The sequence below is a fragment of the Thamnophis sirtalis genome, unplaced genomic scaffold, assembly GCF_051295495.1.
Source record: "Thamnophis sirtalis isolate CommonGarterSnake01/CBP01778 unplaced genomic scaffold, rThaSir2_p1.2 scaffold_9, whole genome shotgun sequence".
NCBI lineage: Eukaryota > Metazoa > Chordata > Lepidosauria > Squamata > Natricidae > Thamnophis > Thamnophis sirtalis.
The window spans coordinates 21,366,943-21,387,307 of NW_028261389.1; the positions used below are offsets into that span (position 1 = coordinate 21,366,943).

The 20,365-nt window shown below is 36.5% G+C and overlaps 1 protein-coding gene across 3 annotated transcripts in view; it reads left to right on the top strand.

Annotated features, from left to right (window-relative positions):
- The window catches only part of BRAF (B-Raf proto-oncogene, serine/threonine kinase), a 58,315-nt gene extending 44,695 nt beyond the window's left edge, over positions 1–13,620 (top strand). For all 3 annotated transcript variants that reach the window (XM_014068460.2, XM_014068461.2, XM_014068463.2), the window contains 3 exons: positions 4,947–5,081; positions 6,485–6,638; positions 10,213–13,620. In XM_014068460.2, the coding sequence (XP_013923935.1) occupies positions 4,947–5,081; positions 6,485–6,638; positions 10,213–10,235 (312 nt within the window). In that variant the 3' untranslated portion in view covers positions 10,236–13,620. The remainder of the gene's footprint in view (positions 1–4,946; positions 5,082–6,484; positions 6,639–10,212) is intronic.
- The last annotated feature ends 6,745 nt before the right edge of the window (positions 13,621–20,365 follow it).

Consider the following 20,365-nt stretch of genomic DNA (forward strand, 5'->3'; position numbering starts at 1 on the left):
CGCATCCTCCTCCGCCGGCGTTGGCGGCCCCGCTCGGGGCCCCCGCAGGCTTCCTGCTGCCCCCCGCGGCTGTGCTGGACCCTTCCCGCGGGCTGCTGCTGCTGGGCAGCCCGCTTTGCCCCGTGCCCGCTGCCGCTGTCAGCTGGAGGAGGAGGGCTACCTTTGGAGGCAAAGAACAAAGCATGTAGAACGCCCTTCTGTCGCAGCGGTGATGACGCGCGGTGATGACATCGCGGCTTTAGCGACGCGATTTAATCTCCGCTATTTTGCGTAGCGCGGTTTTGTCATGCCACGGTTATTTCTTTTGTGTAATAGAACCAAGTAGGCACCTAATTTGTAACAATAATTTTGAGACTTAGTAACGTTTGCTAATTTTTTTCTGAGTACTGTAGTGAATGGCAGTGGGTATTGACTGCCTAAGTGGTCCTTCCTGTTTCAGTTATTGTACTTGCTATAGACAAGGTATAGATCAATGTGGTGTCTATCTTTGCTTATTTAGAATTATTGAGATCCTGGACCAATGTATTTAATACAAACGCCACTTTGGGAATTATATGCAATGGATGCAAAGCTAAAATTGACAGATATGTTACATTTTCTGCCAACCTTTTATCTTCCAGTGTGGAAAATAATTAAATTGGTTCTATTAAACTTTTGAAATATGCCTAAAAGTTTTAAGTTTGTGCAGCATCTGCATTCTGTGCCTGAAAAGTGCTTTGCAATATGTCGCAACACAGACTTCCAAGGAAAAGATGCAGTTGCTTTAAGATGTGGCAGTCAGGTGCCAAACTCACAGTCCTATGCATTCTTTTTTTTTTAAAGTTTTTATTTTCTTTTATAACATAAAAAAATTCCAATTTCAATTGAACAGTGTGTTGTCTGGGTACAAATCCTTTTAGGAAATAATAACATAAAATAATTTATCTAACTCAATTGAATAGCCAAAGTTTTTAGCCCATACTATCATTGTTTGTTTTACTTGTTCCTCTTCCATCTTAATACTTAACAAATAGCTATATATTTTCTTTATTAATTTTTCATCTGTCCCTGTTAATATCTGATATTAACAGGGACAGGAATATCTGATATTAACAGGGACAGGAAGAGCCGAGGTGGCGCAGTGGTTAAATGCAGCACTGCAGGCTACTTCAGCTGACTGCAATTCAGCAGTTCGGCTGTTCAAATCCCACCAGGCTCAAGGTTGACTCAGCCTTCCATCCTTCCGAGGTGGGTAAAATGAGGACCCGGATTGTTGTTGGGGGCAATATGCTGACTCTGTAAACCGCTTAGAGAGGGCTGAAAGCCCTATGAAGCGGTATATAAGTCTAACTGCTATTGCTATTGCTGATCTAATTATGTTAATTCTTTATACAAACCAAACATTTTAACATCCTTCTCATGTCTAGATTGTATCTGCACATATGACCACCATGTTACCGTGTTTCCCCGAAAATATGACAGGGTCTTATATTTTTTTTGACCCACAAAATATGGCCATGGGCTTATTAAAGGGGAGGGCTTATTGTTTTTGGGTTGCCGGGCGGCTGCTTCCTTACGACCGGGCTCCCGAGGAGCCGGGCACAGGCTCAGGGTCGAATGGCTGTGTTGCGCTGTCGCAGCAGCAACACAGCAGCCATGAGGCGACCACGCTTGCGAGCAGCTGCCCGGCACCCCCCCTTTCCAGCCAGGCACAGTACCGCTGACCGACCTAGCGGTACCCGGAAGGCACCAAGCAAAATGAGCACCTGTTCGCTGTCTCCTGCGGCTTGGCGCCTTCGGAATGCCCCTAGGTGAGTGAATGGGGCTCCGCATGGCTGGAGAGGGGGCTTGTGCAAGCGGCTTTTCTGCTCCCAGCTTGCGCGACTCGCAGGCTCACAATGCCCTTGGCTAACTCTACAGTACCTGCAGAGCCAAGGCATCTCCGCTGCTGGCGCCATTCGCCACTTGGTTGGGGTGTTTTGTTTTTTTTTTGGTTTTTTTGCAGCTTTCAAAGCACGGAGGACGGATGCCACTCTGGAAGTACACTCTATGGTGACGTACAACCATAGAGCGTACTCCCAGAGTGGTATCCATCCTCCGTGCTTTGGATGCCGCAACGGAGGACAGATACCGCTCTGGGAGTACGCTCTATGATTGTACGCTCTGCAGCCCAGAGTACAGCCCGCTCGCAAGAGAGCAGGTGCCCGGCAATCCCCCTCTTCAGCTGGGCACAGCACCACTGACTGACCCAGTGGTACTCCGAAAGCACCAAGCAACGCGAGCGCCTTTGCCCCACCTCGTTCCCGCGGCTTGGTGCCTTCGGGGTTCCGCTAGGTCGGCGAGCTGTGCTCTTCCTAGCCAGGGGGGTGGGGGATTGCTTAGGGTGGGCTAATATTTTTGCCCACCCCGAAATATGTCACAAGGTTTTCGTTTCAGGACAGGTCGTATTTTGGGAGAAACACGGTATCTCAATCCCTTGTTCACTCAGTTCTTGCTTATTTTTAAGTTCCCCTTTTCATTTAAAATGTCTTTATGTCTGGTAACATTCTCTATATTAATAATATTTGGGTAAATCAGTGCCTCCATTGTGGAGAGCCAGACCAGTATTTTCAAATAATGTTGTTCTTTAATTTTCTCCCCTACTAATAATGAATTCCTAACACAGTGTCTTTGGAAATAGCTATGTATTTTGTTTCTTCCATACTATAAAAAGCATGCTAATCTAATTCAGGATCATGTTCCTCTAAGGTCAATAGTCTTTTGTTCCTCAAACCAATTCATTCTTTCACCCAAGTAAGTATCTAAGCGTGGTAGTACAATTCCCAATCTGGTAGTTCAAAACCACTTCTATTTTTAGAATCTTGCAGAATTTTCAAGCTTATCCTTCCTTGTTTTAGAACTATTATTTCTCTTCCTTTATATTTCAATGGGTTATGTCTTGCTCTTTGAAGTATCTCTGTTCCTAGTGCCTTCTTGGTAAATCTCACATGTACCTCTCTGGGTAGTTTATTTCTTGATGCATATCTTTCGTCTATCCCATCAAGCACCTCTTCCTTGTCTTCCTCCATGGCTTCCGCCAACAATTATGCCATTATCTCTGCAAGGTTTTCCCCTTTTTCTTCCTCAATATTCTGGAATCTCAAGAAGTATTCAGCTTTATCCATCTCCAGTGTGATTACTGTTCTCTCAAAATTTTTGTCAGCCTGTGTAAGTCTATCATTCATCTCTTCCACTTTCTTTTCTGTTTTTCTGATTTCTCTTCTATTTTCTGCATCTTTTGTTCATTTTTTATTATTGTTTGTTGAATGTTCTCCATTTGATCATCCATCTTTTACATTTCCATTTTCCCCCCCATTTCGTGTCTTTAAAATGTTTTGTTGTGGCTTCTTGAAATGTTTGGAGCATTAATTTCAGTTATGCTGGCATTGTATTCATCATGTTCATTTTTTCCTGCTGCAACATGCTATCCAAAGATCATTGACTTGTTGGACTAGATGCAGCTATGAGGAGGAGGAAGAGGACGCTAATGCATTTTTTCTCCCTAGTTTGCTTAAATTTGAAGTCTTGAAATCCTCAAAAAAAATTAAAACAAATAATCAGCAATAACAAAAGTAATATTCTAATATTCCCTCACCAATTTCCACTTAAAAGAGTATTTTCACAAATCAAGCCACCACCAAAATCTCCAAATAGTTACAAACTTGCTGTTATGTAGTCTAAAATAGAGGAAAATAGAAAAGAAAAAGAAGAAATAAAGTTCCTTCTTAATTTTTAGGTTCTTCAAACACTAATCTTTTCTTCTCTCGATAGATTTAATAATTTTGATAAATTTATAATCCACGTAGGCCCACCAAGCCCTAAAGTTCAACCACTCAGGTTCATAAATCACCCAAAAGGAGGGGGAAAGTTCAAACAGGAAGAAAAAAAGAAAATTCTTTGCTGTTTCCCAACTTCTATTTACTTTATCTGTTTAGCTTTCATCTAAATTCAAAGAGCTACACTGTTTAAAGAGTTACAATATTTCACTCTCTGTCTCTGCTGTCTCATAAATACAATTTGCTAGAGCAGGTGTTATTGTAACAAATAAGCTTCCCCGCAGTACACAGTCAAGGTCATGCTTTCATAGCTTTCGCTTCTCTATAGTTTTCTCCAGTAGATGTCGCTGTTCTATTTCTCTCCTTTCTCTTTTGTTAGCTTAAATTGTATCATCTGCTCCAAAGCTTTTTAAAAGTCTCAGGGATCCAATTTTCGTATTTTAAAAAGTTCCCAACTTAGTCTATCTTATATTTTAAATCCCCAGTCCGACTTCCTAGTTTTTAAATTTCTTCTCTTTTTTAAAAAAAATTCTCTACTTCCAGTTCTGTAAATAACTCACAAATTTACTCACTGCTATTCTTGAAGGTGGAAAACAAATAGTTCCACCTCCTCTTCTTTGAGTCTCACTTTCTCCCAGATTTATTTTAAGGGGGTAAATTCCACAACAGGAGTTGGAAAAGTCTCACCCAGATCGATCACACTGTTCCTTAAATTCTATGCTTGCTGCGTCAGTTGGCTGTCACAGCTTCAGTCAAACACGCAATGGCCGTCTTTTTCTTCCCACCAAATTGAGAGTTTCCTTCACGTCAAACAAGGAGTATGTGGTCTCCTTATGATCCATGGGGTATCCTCTCTGTCTTCATCACCCCTCCAGAGTGATTTGGGTCCCTCAGAACCTCCTTGGCAAGTCGAATTCGGTGTGATCCCTCGGAGCCCGATGGAGATGCATTGTATTGCTACAATGTCAGCCCTGCCTATCCCACAGATGCAGTTGCTTTAAGATGTTGCAGTCAGGTGCCAAACTCATAGTCCCATGCATTCTGAAGCACTTTTTAGGAGATTTAAATCCAAAGCACTGCACAGTCATATTAAAAAAATATCACAATATATGAAATTTAGTTTTCCCTTTTTCACTCTCTCTTTCTCCAAAGATTATATTTATGGTAGGACGAGGTTATCTTTCTCCGGATCTCAGCAAAGTGCGAAGCAATTGTCCCAAAGCCATGAAGAGACTAATGGCAGAATGCTTGAAAAAAAAGAGAGATGAAAGGCCTCTCTTCCCCCAGGTAAGAATTTCTCATATTTGAGTTAACATTTAGTAACAGTAGCACAAGAACACTACAAGAACAAGTTGGCAATGCAACTGGATGTCACCCAGTTAGGTTGGCCTGTTAGAAGATAATAGCAGACACACATTATCTAGACCAGTGACAGTGGACCTTTTTGACACTGAGTGCCAAAATTGGAATGCACTCGTGCCAGAGCCTGAAAACTCAAAGACCAGCTGGCCGGTGCACATGTGCGTGCTGGCCAGCTGGTCTTCTGGTTTCCAGTGCACGCTGGCCAGCTGGTCTTCATGACCACCAGAAACCAGAAGATCAGCTAGCGACGTCCTGTGTGTCCACAGAGAGGGCTCTGTGTGCCACCTCTGGCATGCATGCCATAGGTTCACAATCATGGATCTAGACTTTCTTCTCAACTGAAATGCCAACCTTATACCCCTTTTTTCTATGATAATATTAATAGGAGAACCTTCATACTTACATCCTAGATTATGCACACCAGATACATATTTAGCTCTGCATCTCACAGCAACTCCAGCCAAGAATAGTCTAATCTTTGAAATCTTATGCCCATAAACAAAATGATATAACAAACATATATAGAGGTAGGGCTTTCTAGTTTAAATAATTCTGTTGCTACAGGGATAGATTTAGTCCAGTGATGATGAAGTATGAGGTTCCATGAAAATGAAAACAAGATTTGACTTTAATTTTTGAATAATCCCTCCTTGATAGTTAATGTGCTATTCTATTACTGCTTTGATAAATAAATATATCTCTACTCTGAAAATGTGTATTTCCTATCCAGGTATTTTGACAATCAATCCTAAAGTGAAAAAACATAGGTTAGCATCCTTCAGATTTTATTGGAAATCTTGCAGAGTTATGAAGAAAACAATCAGATTTAAATAATTTAACCATCCACTTTTTTTCAGTCAAGATTTTCAACAAAATGTAGCACCTTCCAATTCCCGCCTTGCCTTTGTGACATCAGGAGAGGAGACTGAGGAAGGATCCCCACCACAGTATATGTGAAATATTTATGCTTAAAATTCTTGTAAAAGCTGCAATTACAATTTCAAGGTTGTTTGGAATGAGCTTTTAAATGGTTTCAGTGCTTCCCTTGGGTTTTGCCTTTGCAGCACTCCAGTTGTGCTTTAGGCAGTAAGGTGTCTCAAAAGTCTCTGATTTTCATTGAATTTTCATTTAAAAGTGGCAGTAATTAGCCACATTATCTCAATCATGTTTGTAGGAGACTGGAGTTAATTCTTAAAATGGCAACTTCTCTATTTATTAAATTTTACAAAATTCATTAAAAACAATACATCTAACAGATTGCAACTTTAAATATTATTTGTGATACATTGTATCCATATAAGTGATGCTAGGTTTTCCTTTGTTTTCAGATCCTTGCATCTATTGAGCTTCTGGCCCGGTCATTGCCAAAAATTCACCGCAGCGCATCTGAACCCTCCTTAAACCGGGCTGGTTTCCAAACAGAGGATTTTAGCTTATATGCGTGCACGTCTCCAAAAACACCTATCCAGGCAGGGGGATACGGTGGGTTTTTGGTAAACTGAAAACAAATTGAGAATGATTTCTAATTCCATTAAGCTATTTAAAATCATTGACAAAGATGGACTGACTAAGGACTTATCTAATCTTGGGCTTTCAGTTTGCTCAGATTAGCTATCTGTTGCTGGCAACAGAGGGTCCTCAGAATTGCCATCCTAGACAAGCTCATGAATGCCTCTTCATTAAAAAGATTTTCAGAAACTAATATGTACCCGTTTGTGTTTGGGTTATAGGTGAAATGTTTCTTTTGTGTTTGTTTCATTGTTGTAGTTTAATTTGATTCTAGAGTTTTGTGTTTGCATTTTAAAAGTATTTTGTCATTAGATAGCAACAATTTTAAGTCAGCAATATTGATGGCAATGCAAAAAAAAGTAAGGTAAAAGAGTATAAAAACCAGGTGCCTCTTGATTTATTTGGCAGAGTTGAGCAAATATCACAGAATATCAAGGCGCTGGTCAGTAGTATGTGTTTTTTTAACTTCCTGCTCACCCAAAACAATTTTTTGTTAATACAGAAGTCTTTATTTTCTTTTGACATTTCTGTTGACTAACACTACCTTTATCTGTGTGAAACTACCCGAGTTATGTCCCTTTGCACTAGTTCCCTTAGGTGTGTAGAGCATCATGAAGCTAATATACTTGAAGGGGCTTTAAAAAGCAGAAAGCAAAACAGAAATATGTCTTGTTTTTGTCTCTACAATTGTGTGTTGAAATGGCTGCTATGTATTAAAACAATGATGCCCATAATGGGGTAAACTAGTCTTGTAAAAGCAGAGTGGTAAACTTTAAAAGTTGTTTAAAGGTGGGATATACAAGTTTTACCACCAGTCTCAAAAGTCAATGGCTTTGCTGTTGTTGCTCAATATTTTGTAGGTTTATGTTTCTTCTAAAATCTCCTTTCTGTGGAGAAAATGTTTCATGCTTTTGTATGGAATTTATCCAGTTAAATTCAGATCTCCAGTAAAAGCAAATTGTAATCCAGGGTTTCTTGGACAGAATTCTTCCATTTTCTCTTTTTTTTAAAATGATATTTTGTGCTGGAATATCTAGTTCAAAAAGTAAATCCTCATATGGCCATTGTTACATTGCCCTTAGCTTAAATAATAATCTTTGTTATTTTCAGCATTGAACTTTTAGTCTAGATCTGCTTTTCTCAATTTTATGCCCTCTTAAGATCTCCAAGATAAATCTCGGAGACAGGAAAACTGAGAAAGGTTCCAGGTGGATTGATATTTGATGTACTTTATTGTTCATGACAAAGAATTGGGTACCTTCCTATATCTCTTAGCAGCTGCCTTACTTTTTCTGTTTGGTAGAAGCATTTGATTTTCCAACATAATATAACAATGATCTTGTTGATTTCTGAGAGTTGCAATCCTAACAAATGTGGGGTTTGGATAAGGCAAGCATTGCTCTCAGAGATTGGGAGATAGGTAGCATAACCTTGTGCTAATAAAATAGCATTACTTTTTAATTATGCTTGCTAGGAGGAGGGAGATATTTCCATAGTAGGCAGCCCTCTGTGGCATATCAAATGGCCACTTAGACCTGGAGCCACCTGTCTTAAGAAAGGGCCCCTTTCTGACCCTTTCTTATATTTTGTATGTAGTTGGTTTGAGATAGTAGTAAAAAGTTGTTCAAGGTTTTAAAAAAACCTCTATAGCAGAATAAAATTTACATCACTACCTGTTTGGGATTATTGATGGCATGCACTAGCATGTTCCTTCCTTGTTGGACCTATTTAATTTATAAAAGAAAGTTAAAGTGGCAAATCATCTCTCACAGCAGTTGCAAACCTCTATTCTTTAGCAACATTGAATAGTGATAGTTCAAAATAACAATTGCAACTAAGCAAAGAATAAAAGGAAAGACACTTGGTATGTTTATCAGAAGTTGTTGGGAGTTAGTAGCAAGAGGTCTGGTATCTCAACATTTTGGCTGCTTCTAATCATGCAACAGTCATCCAGCTTTGCTTTTGGTTTTGTTTTGTTTTTTTCTCATGACATTTTACAGTACATATATTAAATTTATATTGCCCTTCATTTTCTTATATCAGCTAAGAATTTTTTATTGAAATATTGGCAGTTTTTGATTCCAGGTCAGTTTCCCATGCCTGTTTAGTGAACAGGACATACCCTGTCTTACTTTCTTTTGAGCCCCGAAATAAGCACTTGGCCTTATTTCCAGGGAGGTCTTAATATTTTTGAGATGCAGGAGGCGGCGAGCATGGCCACCTCATGGCTGCTGATGTGTTGCAATATTTTCAGAGTAGGCTTATTTTCAAGGAAGGGCTTATTTTAGCGCATGTGCTCAAAAGACCAATTGGGCTTATTATCCGGAAAGGTCTTATTTTCGGGAAAACAGGGTACAAATTAGGGTAATATTAGGTTATGTTATTCTTACCTGTAGAGTATCATTAGATAATGAGAGGGGTTTCCAAGAAACTGTTCCTTGTATAGTTCAGGAAATGTCAGAATGCAGTGTTCTGATTATCTATTAACAACCATTAAATTAAACTTTCAAATATTCTCTTCTTGAATCTGAAACCAAAATGGCTTTTAATATGACTTGAAATGGCCCTTGTGCTTGGAGAGGAGGATCTGAACACACTGCATGCCATGCTTATATGACTAGATGAAAGATGAAGCTTTTTGTTCTGCAACTTTGCCTTTACCATTTCTTACCACCATTTGGAATTGTTAATATAGAAGAGCAGCAGGAACAAAATTATTAATATAAATTAATTGTTAACCATAAGCTTGTATACATGGACTCAAGATCACTGAAAAAAATTCAATGGAAATGGGTAGGAGAACGTAAATGTTTTAAAATTGGCTTCAAAGCATGTTATTTGCTCCATATTAACGCAATAAATTCAGAAGCTATTTATGAACAAGGTTTCATTTTAAAAAAAAGATAAATGGCAGTAGGGAGTCATGTATTAAACTAAAAAGTTGCATGTATATGTAAAGCTGTCTTGCATTTTTGTATTATTAATGGATTAGTAACATTGTAAACTATTTACATTTATGCTAATAGGTAGCTGCCATTCTGGAGTCAAGCTATTAAAAGGTGTACTTTCTAAGTTTGCATAAATATAGATGAAGGGATATTTCATCTACTTTCTGACTTCTAAATTAGTGAAATGTTAGTTGTTTAAAGAGCTCCTGCTATTCACCCTCCTTTTAATATTTGGCCTTTAGGTTTCAGTTACCATTATGTTAGATCTCCTAACTTTGTAAGCTAAAAACACATGAATAGGAATCATAGAAATATATAGGATAACATTTTCTGCTTGCAAATTGATTAATAGAACCTCTTTTACAAGCTCTTGTAAGATGGGCCAGGTTTATTTTACGGATTTTTAGAAATATTTTGTTTGAGTATGCTTTTATTCCAAACGTCCGAAAGATCCTTTGGCACAATTAACTATTAACAGTTTCATTTCTCCCTAACAAGATGTCCGGTATATAGTGTCAAATCTATACTGGATAAAGTTTCTGTCTTCCTGATGAATTAAACCTAACTTTTAAAACTTGATTCTTATCCTCCCTCTACAGGCGAATTTGCAGCGTTCAAGTAGCCACAGCATCATTGGCAGCAAATCCACTCTTTATTTTTAAAGTCTTGTGTTCCGACCGTTTCTTTTTAAAATATTCAGACTCGCTTGTGCTCCTCTAAACACTGCAGTTTAGAAAAACTATAGATCTGTACACTTAGATCAGATCAGAAGAGAGCTCCCAATCCAACCTTGGGTGGAAGGGAAAAGCTCTTGTTTGGGACAAGCGCTTTCCGCTGCCTCTGTGTCCCCCTCCAACAAAAGTCATGTGCATTTGAAGATCTCTAGTGGCTGCCTGTACCGTTGGCATCATTCCCAGGAAAGAGGGAGGGCTGCGCTTTGACTTTCTGGTGCTGTGGCATGATGAAGTTGGAACTCCTTCTGCATCATAGGCTTGGGATGATCTGCTGGCCGGCTTTCTCCCTCTAACAACGATTCATCAGAAGCTGAACATCTGATGAGACAGAGCTAATCAAAACAATCATCCTCTGGTTTGATTTTATTTTGTGTGTGTTTTCCTTCCCGGTGTGCTTACTGATCAAAAAACTAAGTGTGTTTCCTTTTCAATTGAACTTTCACTCTTTTGATTTCACAAAAACGAAAATTCAGTCAGAAGAGTCAGTCAGAGTCATTTGAAAAGGAAAGGCGATTCTGCACTTCCCAGAATTGCTTTTACCTCCTATTCAGAGCCATCCTTTTCCCCATCTTTTCCTTTTTGTATACTTTTGGAATGGGTTAGGAGCCTTTTTTTGTTGGTCCAGCAACAAATGTTTTTACAAAAGTGTAGCTAAGCTCAACACACGTGGCTTTCTTTTCATTTTGTATTGCAAATCTGAATCTGTTTTGCGTGTTGAACTTTTTGGGGATGCCCAGAAAGTCTAATACAGACTATGAATAACAAGTGTACCTATTTTAAAAGGTACAAGGTAGTGTCAGGTACCTAACGTTTCATAAGCAGACATTCTCAGGTTGAATTGAATACATTTCAAAAATGAAACCCAGCCACAACCTTCCCAAAAATTAGACATTCCAAAAAAAATGTGCTTTGGTACTTTTTATAAAAAAAAACAGAACTTTTAATCATGTTAACTCAGCAAACTGTGAATGAACATTGTGTGCATGAGAGAGAGAGAAAATGCAGCAAATTGGCTTTAATGGCAGTTTGCTGTTTTGTTGTTTTTCTATACAAATGGTACTTGCTGGATCAACACTACTCACCTTGCCTATCCTCACCTTTTCCCATGCAATTTCTTTTCTTGCCCTTATTTTGTATCCTTGGTAATTCCATTTTGCTTTTCTCTTTATGCCTTGTCCTTAAATTTAATTTGCAAAATGGTTTCCAGTTCTTGTTGTTATCCAAACAAGATAAAATGATACAAAAATCATACTTTAGGTTATCCCTAGTAGAATTATGAAACTCAATGAATTATGAAGTAAGCAGAATTCTCTATGGTGTGATGATTTTCCTTTTTTGGAAAAGGATAGTTGTGTGCCACTGGAAGAGAATTCATTAGAAAAGAAGCCTTATTACTCTGTCCTGCCCTGTATTTATAGGTAGGAGGCTGGAATAAGCCCCTGTGCTAGTATAGTTTCTAGTGGATGAAACCAGAGTATCTATGAAAAGTCAAACTTCAGAGTTTACATGTTGATTCTCCAATACTGCAGACCTAAAAAAAACCAAAAGATTATTTTTTAGCAAACTTTGTTTATAAAACTTGATGATTATTATTATTTTAAAAAAAACCTTACCTTCATGGTAAAGGAACTGTGTAGTGCATTTGATTTTTTTAAATTGAAATGGGTCTTACAGAAATGGGAGCAAGAGGCGTAATGAAAGCATATTGTATATTCAGACACTAACAGCATCACTAACTGATGCATTTCTGCCTAAGCATCACTGAAGTGAAATGAAGTAATGCAGGAAGTTATAGATGTGTTCTTGGATGTCTCCTTTTCACTTCAGTGATTGATCTGCTTTGGGAAAGCTTCCTAAGAATTTATTCAGAACAATAAGATTAAAACAACTTGTGTCGTCTCACAAAAAGTATATAAGGTTTGTTACAAATGTAAAGCACAACGCTAATGGTGGCCTGCAGTAATTTTTCAGAATACCAATTCTCTTTTCAACTCTTTACAGTTCCACTGCCTTCGTCACCACCACCCACCATCATAATCTCTCTTAAAAGGGTGAATATCATGTGCCAGTATGTTGAAGCATGCATATTGTGTTTAGAAGAGAGGAAAACTACAAGAAATCTTTGCTGTCTTCATAAATTCATGCAGAGAAAACATGATAAAGTAGTAAACTCCTTGAAGCCAATTCTTCTCAGATCACAATAACATTGATTTATTATTAGATTTATATCCCGCTTTTATTTTGTATAGCTCAATATAGCATGCTGGGCAGCAAAGAGTACTTTTGGCTCCATAACACTCAATATAGACCAGTGTGGATCATTTGCTAAGGAATATTGAGCCACCTCATATTCTGTTGATTGATGGAAGGCAAAACCAATATTCATTCAGACTTCTTTCCTCCTCCTCTTCCTTAGATACTCTGTGTTTCCCCAGGAAAGCTATCCAGTAGTTTATGATTTGTGAGGGTTATTAAATATTAGCATGACTAAAAATACCTGTGTTTTGCTTACATGCCATTAAGAAATCTGAAAAATATAAGTAACAATTGCAGTTGCTTCATCAAATTATGCAGCATTGAGTCAGTGGATAAAAGCAGTTCGTGAACATTCTAATTACACTGACTATTATTGCTCCAAAAGAATACTTTTAGATAACCATTTATCAATGCCCCTTCACTTTTGAATCCCAAATTGTTTGATTTGAGATATTCTACACGTGCATCAGAAAAACCAAGAAGCAGGACTACACACCAATCACATTTCTATTGGTTGGTTGGACTGGCTGTACTTCCAGCCTTACCTTTTTAAAATATTCTTGCATTTATGTGTTCTGTTTCATCTTCTTTGGTGCTAGGATTTATAGCAATTGTTTTGCTTCCTCCAAGCAGCATATCCATGTCATTCCCACAAACTTCTTTAAAATGTTGGATATTGACATCTCTTCTATACAGGATTCCAGTATATTCCTTCCATCTTTGTTTGATCTTTTTTACATTAGTTACTGTCTGCCCACTGATGTCTTTTACGTGTAGCTATTTTGAGTCTGAACTTCCTCCTGATTTCAGAGATCCTTTGGAAAACTTTTCTTATTTTTTGTGTTTGTTTCCATCTTCATTGTCTTTACACATGTAGCAATAACACTCCTTGTCTTTTTAAACAGCTCACTAAAATTCTTTAGTTTCCTGAGATTTTTATCTTGGCTTTGGCTTCTCTTCTCTTGGCAAGTCTCACCATTTTTTTTGACACTTCGTGGGTTTTTTTCCTTTTCTTTTTTTCTTTTTTCTTTTTTTCTTTTTTCATTTTGTTTTTTTTCTTGGCAGTTTGTTTTCATGTTCAGTAACTTTATTTCATTCCACGGTTTCTCCAGATCTCTATCAATGAGGTTCAGGACTTCAAAGCAATTTCTGATATTCTCCTTGAAAATGATAGGTACATGCCCAAAATCATTCTTCCAAAATCTGGCTGTCTTTATTCTTCCACTTTATCTTGACTTGCAACAGTTTGTGGTTTGTTCTGTAGGCAGCCCCTAACCATATCTTTGCTGAGCTAATTCACCTCCTTATTCCAGCAATGCAATCAGTTTGATTTCTTTGTGTTCTCTCAGATTATGTCCTTATACATAAGAGAAGATTTTGTTTGTTGAAGAACGTCTTAGCAATAAAGAAATTACTGAATTGGCAGAAACTGCTAAATTATTTTTCAGTTTTCTTGGCCATAGTGTCTTTAGTTTTCCTCACTGTTGCCAACTATGGCATTCCAGCTTCTAACCATAAGCAGCACAACTTCCATGGAAGTTCTAACAGAAAGATAGAGTTGGAAGGAACTTTCTAGTCTTCTAGTCCAATCCTCTGCTCAAGCAGGAACTCCTTACTATCCTCTTCTGCATCACTGTTTAATAACCATATTATTAAAGGGCTGTCTATGAAGACTAACTTGTATTATTCAGTCATTGATTGCATTAATCCAAAAACTCTCTTTGTTTTCCTTCTTTGTTTTTCATGGCCTGGGTGATAAAATAGATCTTCTGACTAAAAGAATCCAATTCCTGTCTGTTTTAACTCACTGATGCTTAGGACTTTAGTGTGTAGTTAATACTCTGTGTTGAACTTTTCCATGTTCATGCTTTTTACATTGCATATTCTCATTTCTGTCTGTAATTCTGTCTTTACAACTTTGGACTTTCCTGCGTGGCAACAACTACAACTAGATAATAAAGAAATTATGTTTGTTGTTTTCACTAAATCATTCATATATTTCTAGCATCTTCCTATATTGCTTCTCTCTTGCACAGATACTTGCTTGTTTTAGCTAGGTATTTGAGATTACTTCTACACCTTAGATTTTTCTAATAGATATTCACCATTTTTTATTCATTATGACATCCCTAAAGGGCCCAATCCCTTTTGTGTATTCTCTCACTATCCATTCATGCTATCCAAAAAATATTCTCCCCCAGTTCCCCAAACTCATCCTTGGTTCTGAGTATTCACTGGTACATGTTGCGGTTATCACAAATTCATGGATTAATGTTTTAATATACATCTTCAATAACCCAAAGGGTGCTAGTTCCCACATGATAGCCCTTGAATTCATGGTAAATCCATCTTCAACAACTCTACAAGATCACACAGACTACTCAAATCTAAATCATTCTCATTTTTCTTAAGACCTAACAATTTACCTATTATTCATTTTTATCATTTGTTTATAGTTTTCTCCTTAATTCCAAGTTTCAGTTCTTCCCCCTCATAGTATTGAACTATCTAGGATGCTTTATAATGAGATAGAATAAGACTAAATCAACTTTATTAGTTGTGCCCATGCCATACGCACCATTTTCTGCTAATGATAAGAGTAATACTTCTGGCATATTGACCAAAACATACAGCTTGGGTATGTTTTGGTCAATATGCCAGAAGTGCAACCAGATTCTAGGTTTACTCCAATGCACGGAAAGATCTGTAATCTAGATACTGCCTTGCAAGTCATTTGTAGGAAGTTATAAGCATGGATATGCTTTGATTCTGTCCATCTAAGCATAAGGCAAACTATTGATTGTTTTCCCCAATGTATATCTTCTACTGAATGAACTTAACCTAATTGAACCCAAAATTGGGATGAGAATATGAGAGTGATTCAGGTCCTGCATTCAAAATCAGTGTAGTTTGAAGCAATTAGGGCAGATTGGTAAATTAAATTTCTACAGAAATCATTACTCATCCAGAAAGATCAATTCAGACATGGAATTCTGATTTGCTAGCACAATATCCTGTTTTCTGGACCCAGTAACTAATGTACACAGCAAAATCATTTTAATATAATAATCTATCTTATTCTTTAATCAGGAGATTCATTATACTATCCCTTCAATTGACATTTGAAAGATTGTTAGAATTTGCCATTAGAGATGCTATTCTAAACACACACAACCTAAGAATCAGTTCAGTTGAGAACAGTGAAACTGATTTCTGAGTAAGAATGTTTTACAAATTGATTTTAAAGCTATTATATTAAAACAGAAATCATCCTGGTCTTTTGAACAAGAATAACTGCAATCAGTACATTAATTCCAAATTAAAATTTCTTGGAAAACAAACAGAGACTATCATAATAGGAATGTGTCCTTAAACAAATTTTCTTGTGGGTGAACAAAATGGAGGTTTTTGTTAATTCCAGAATTAATTTTTTTCTTAATATGCTGTTTGAAATTGTGTTTGTTAGCTAATCATCCCAGTGGCAGCACCTACCTCAACAAAGGCTTATCCAGTTGAGAAATTCTACAACAAATGATAGAATGATAACATTCCTAGGCTTCACCTGACCTTTGTTTTTGCACCATAAACAGCAAAGCTGTGAATTAATGTTTCTGACTGCCATCCTTAACTGTATTTTAAAGGCTTTCCAGTATTATGATATTATTACTGGCAGTACTTCACCCAAAAAAACTAGACAGCTACCTATCCCAACATCCAGCTGGTAGTCTTTGTGAAAGAAATTTCTCTCCAGTCTTATGCTGCAATTTTCATCGCGAAACTTCATTTTGTTTTGTTTTTGAGTTATTTTTTTAATTAGATGTCTCAGTTTTTGCTTTGCTTTGGAGGAGGGGAATAGTTTAGATATGCATGCATATCTTCTATCTCATTGCATTCTTTTTTGAATGGTTACATGGTTCTAAGACTAAGCAACTTTCAATCCATTGTAAGAGAGAATGCTGCATAGCTGATACTGAGAGCATTTCTTCTGAATTCAATCTAAATAATTTATTTCACTAGAGAAATTAAATCTAGTCTAGATTTAATAATTCTATGATTTCCATTTCTTTTGTAAACATATCACCCACATTGGAAAGGAGTTTGTCTGTTAAATATAATTCATGTTTAATCACCAATTGCATATGGAGGAGAAAGGCACCAATTTTTCCACGAAATTACTGTACACTAAACCATTAGACTTTTTATCCTTTAGATTGTCATTATTTCCCATTTGTAGTAAGAAACCTCATCAAAGAATTGCACATTTCATTAATACATACAACTGTAAGGTATATATTAATTTACAAATAAACTGTAAAATGGCTAGTAGCCTTTCAAAAAGAACAGGATGGTGGGTAAATTGTGAATTATTTTATTGAAGTTTAATTCAATTTTCCAGCTGTGGGCATAACTAAAAATGTTTGGTGCATTATTCTTGGTTTTTTCATGAAGTTTCACTAAGTTTTATTTGCAGAATTAGACGATCAGCAAAATATTTATTTTGCCTTTATTTTTGTATTGTATCAGCCTTGTCTGTGCTTGCACAAATGTTAGAAAATACATTTTGCTTTATAATGGGTCTCTCACGTTTAATCTGGGAAATTTTCCTTAACAATTTGCCAAATGGTTGTGCCTTTTGAAAAGCAAGTAAAAATGACCACAAAATTGAGATGCTTATATTACGGGACAGCAAATTTACTTTGACTCCCAATACACTACAGTTTCAAACTTGGGTAGAAATACAGGAAATTGTGCATAAAGCAAAATCTCCTGTTTAAATCTCAATAAAAGGAATAGCGACTAGATCTCCATGACTGCCATTGGTCTTTTCTGGAGTATTCCAAATATACTGTGTTCATGTAGTATTTGTTCCCCAGATCAGCACTAAATCCCAAATTAATTGAAATAATAATAAACTTATTATTTATAAAATAATACTGTAGGCAAAATGGAAGAACCATTTTAAAAAAGAAAGAACATTAAACATACCTTTGAGGAAGGGTAAAATAGTTCAATAAAAGAAAATAAAGGAGGTGTGGAGACTACTATGCTAGTTCAAAGTTGTTGAGATTCTTGGTGAGAAAACCATCAAAGATTTGGTTCACTTGTTCCTCAGGAAACTTGTTGAACTGAAAATCTGTAAATCCCAACCTAGATTCAGTTACTATTTTGACATAATAAACTTGAAGAAAATATGGATAGTCAAGAAACAGTACAGGAACTGATGTGATTTGTAGCCTATTCCAAATTTATATTTGTGAGTACAGGTTTATTGATTGGTCCTTCCCACCTTCATTAGGGTTTAAGAGATATTAAATCCACTGGGATGTTAAACTTTACAAATACTTAATATCCACAGGAAAATATTTTAAAATAGAAAAATAAACCTGTGCATAATCTTAAGCATTTCTTAAAATGTGAAAGACCGACCCACTGTTCTTGAAGACCTACTTCAAGATAAATTGCAGCAATTATATGTGTAAGCTCTATTTTGGCAGATGGAATTCTGAACCCTGACATTTATTTTATAAATATCAGAGTGATTTATGTTTATTATATTCCAGTTAAATATATCAAAAAGTAAATCTGTTAGAATTATTCCTGCTTCCTTTCTGGATTAGAAAAATATTAAATGGTTGAGAGTTTTGAACTGTTAGGCTTTCAGAGATTCTGTATTCTACTGGTTTATGCTGTCCACTTTTTTCTGTAGTGTGTTGGGATTCTACTAGAATGTCATTATCTACATACATTAGAGAGGATAAGTTGATAGGGAAACATTCATTCAGGCATGGGCTGAAATGGAAGAAAAATAAACCAATAGAGAAAAGAATGGGAACAGTGGGAACTATTATTTGCATTCAGAGTATGAACCTTGAGTTTAAGTTAACTTTTGATTTAAAAGATAAAAATAAAAACTTAAGTGCAATAAGTGTACTTTGAAATTTAAAGCTGTGAATGGTTAAAGAAATCCACCTCATTCCTTCCAGATTGTTTTTTCCTTTTGTTTTCTGTGATTAAAGTGGCAGTGATCAATATTATTTAGGATCATTCTCTCCCGGCTTTGGAGGAGAATGCATACATTCATGACAACCAAACTCCTTGGCTCACCCGTAATCCTTGCTTTTTACTTTTTTTATAAAATCGGTTTCTGTATGACAGCACTATCGTTCCAAATAACTACTATATCATAAAACTGGTGTTGCCTGTTGGTTGTCACGAATGTGCCAAACACCCAATTTTTACAGAATAAAATTGAGCTTGTTGTATTCCTAAGTAGTGTTGCTCTATATCTCAGTACAGAGCATATATTGTGACTGAATTACATAGTCATTGAGACTGAGCACTAGAGGCCCAACTACTGGACTGCAATAGCCCTTCTAGCCTAAATAGAGGAAGTTTGCTTTTGTAACCAGCACCTCTTGGGGCTATTAGGGACCAGTGGTGGGTAAAAAAAATTTCTAAGCAGCTGAAAACCATAAATTCCCCGATTTTCTGTTGTGTCTGGAATACAAAAAGGCTTTATCTTTATCTTTACACTATTTTCCTAAAAGAATTTATATAAAAACGGTTAAGTGTTTGATATATGGATGGACCTTTTCCCCTTTTCAACTGTGCTGCTTCTCTTCAGTTAGGTAGGGAAATTGTACTAACTAGGTATTCTCTCCATTGCATCATTGGAGAATTTCATTCCAATGACTTCTTACCACATGCACTGTGTTTCTTTCTGTGTGTTAATCGTCACTTCAGGGATTTGCAATCATGGAAAATGGTAGAGTTGTTCATGATTAGGACTCTGTTGTATCGCTAGAAAAAATTCTATACAGGAGTGTGGAGATTATAGATATGAAGTCCTTTCCATAGGCTTTTCCTTAACCTTTAAAGTGATGAGCAGAGAACCTTTGTGTAAAATTTGTCTAGCTTAAATACTGTAAAGTTAAACCCTATGGAAGTGACTGCAAAGATGAACCAAAAAAATTGCTGAACAAGGTTATTCTAACATGTTACTGAAAAGAAGAAATGTGTTTAATTAGTGCAGGGAAAATCTATCTGAACATCAAGATTTTTTTTTCCACAAATGTTTCATCCTCGAAAACTGCAATTTTGTTGCTTCCTCTTTAAGAGAAAAGGTTTTTTTTTTTAAAAAGTAAGAGTTAAAAACAATATTTATGAGGACTGCACTTATAATTCACAGGAAAATAATTTTCAGCTTTGTTTTATTGATCACTGCAGCGTTTTCCCATCACCCAGCCTTTCCTTTTCTCCAGTTGTTGACTGTAAAAGCTTATACAGATTTTAGTTGTTAAAATCCTCTAACGTAAATTCCTTTCATTTGTATTTTGAGCTTTTTTCTCTCATGTAAATTTGTACAGTGGGAAATATTGTCCAGTTTGGTTTAGCGAGCATGGAGACATACAATTTAAAAAAAAATGACAGCTGAAAATTAAGACTGAAGAACTATTTGTGTAAAGTTATTTAAAGAACTCTGTATTATATAAAAGGTTAAAAATTATATGTATTTGATGTGAATACTGCTATAATAAAGATTGACTGCATGGAGAACACTGCATGAAATCATTATATCATTAATATAACAAGGGTTATATTTGCGATTACATTGTGGGAAATTCAGAGTATTAATTGTATCAGTGAAATAGAGCTGTTAAGCAGGAACTGGATGTATAACCAGAGAATTAGCTCTGAATGTGTTTTTAAATGCAACACAGTAATATATTGGTAGAAACAGAGTATAAAATAAAACACATGA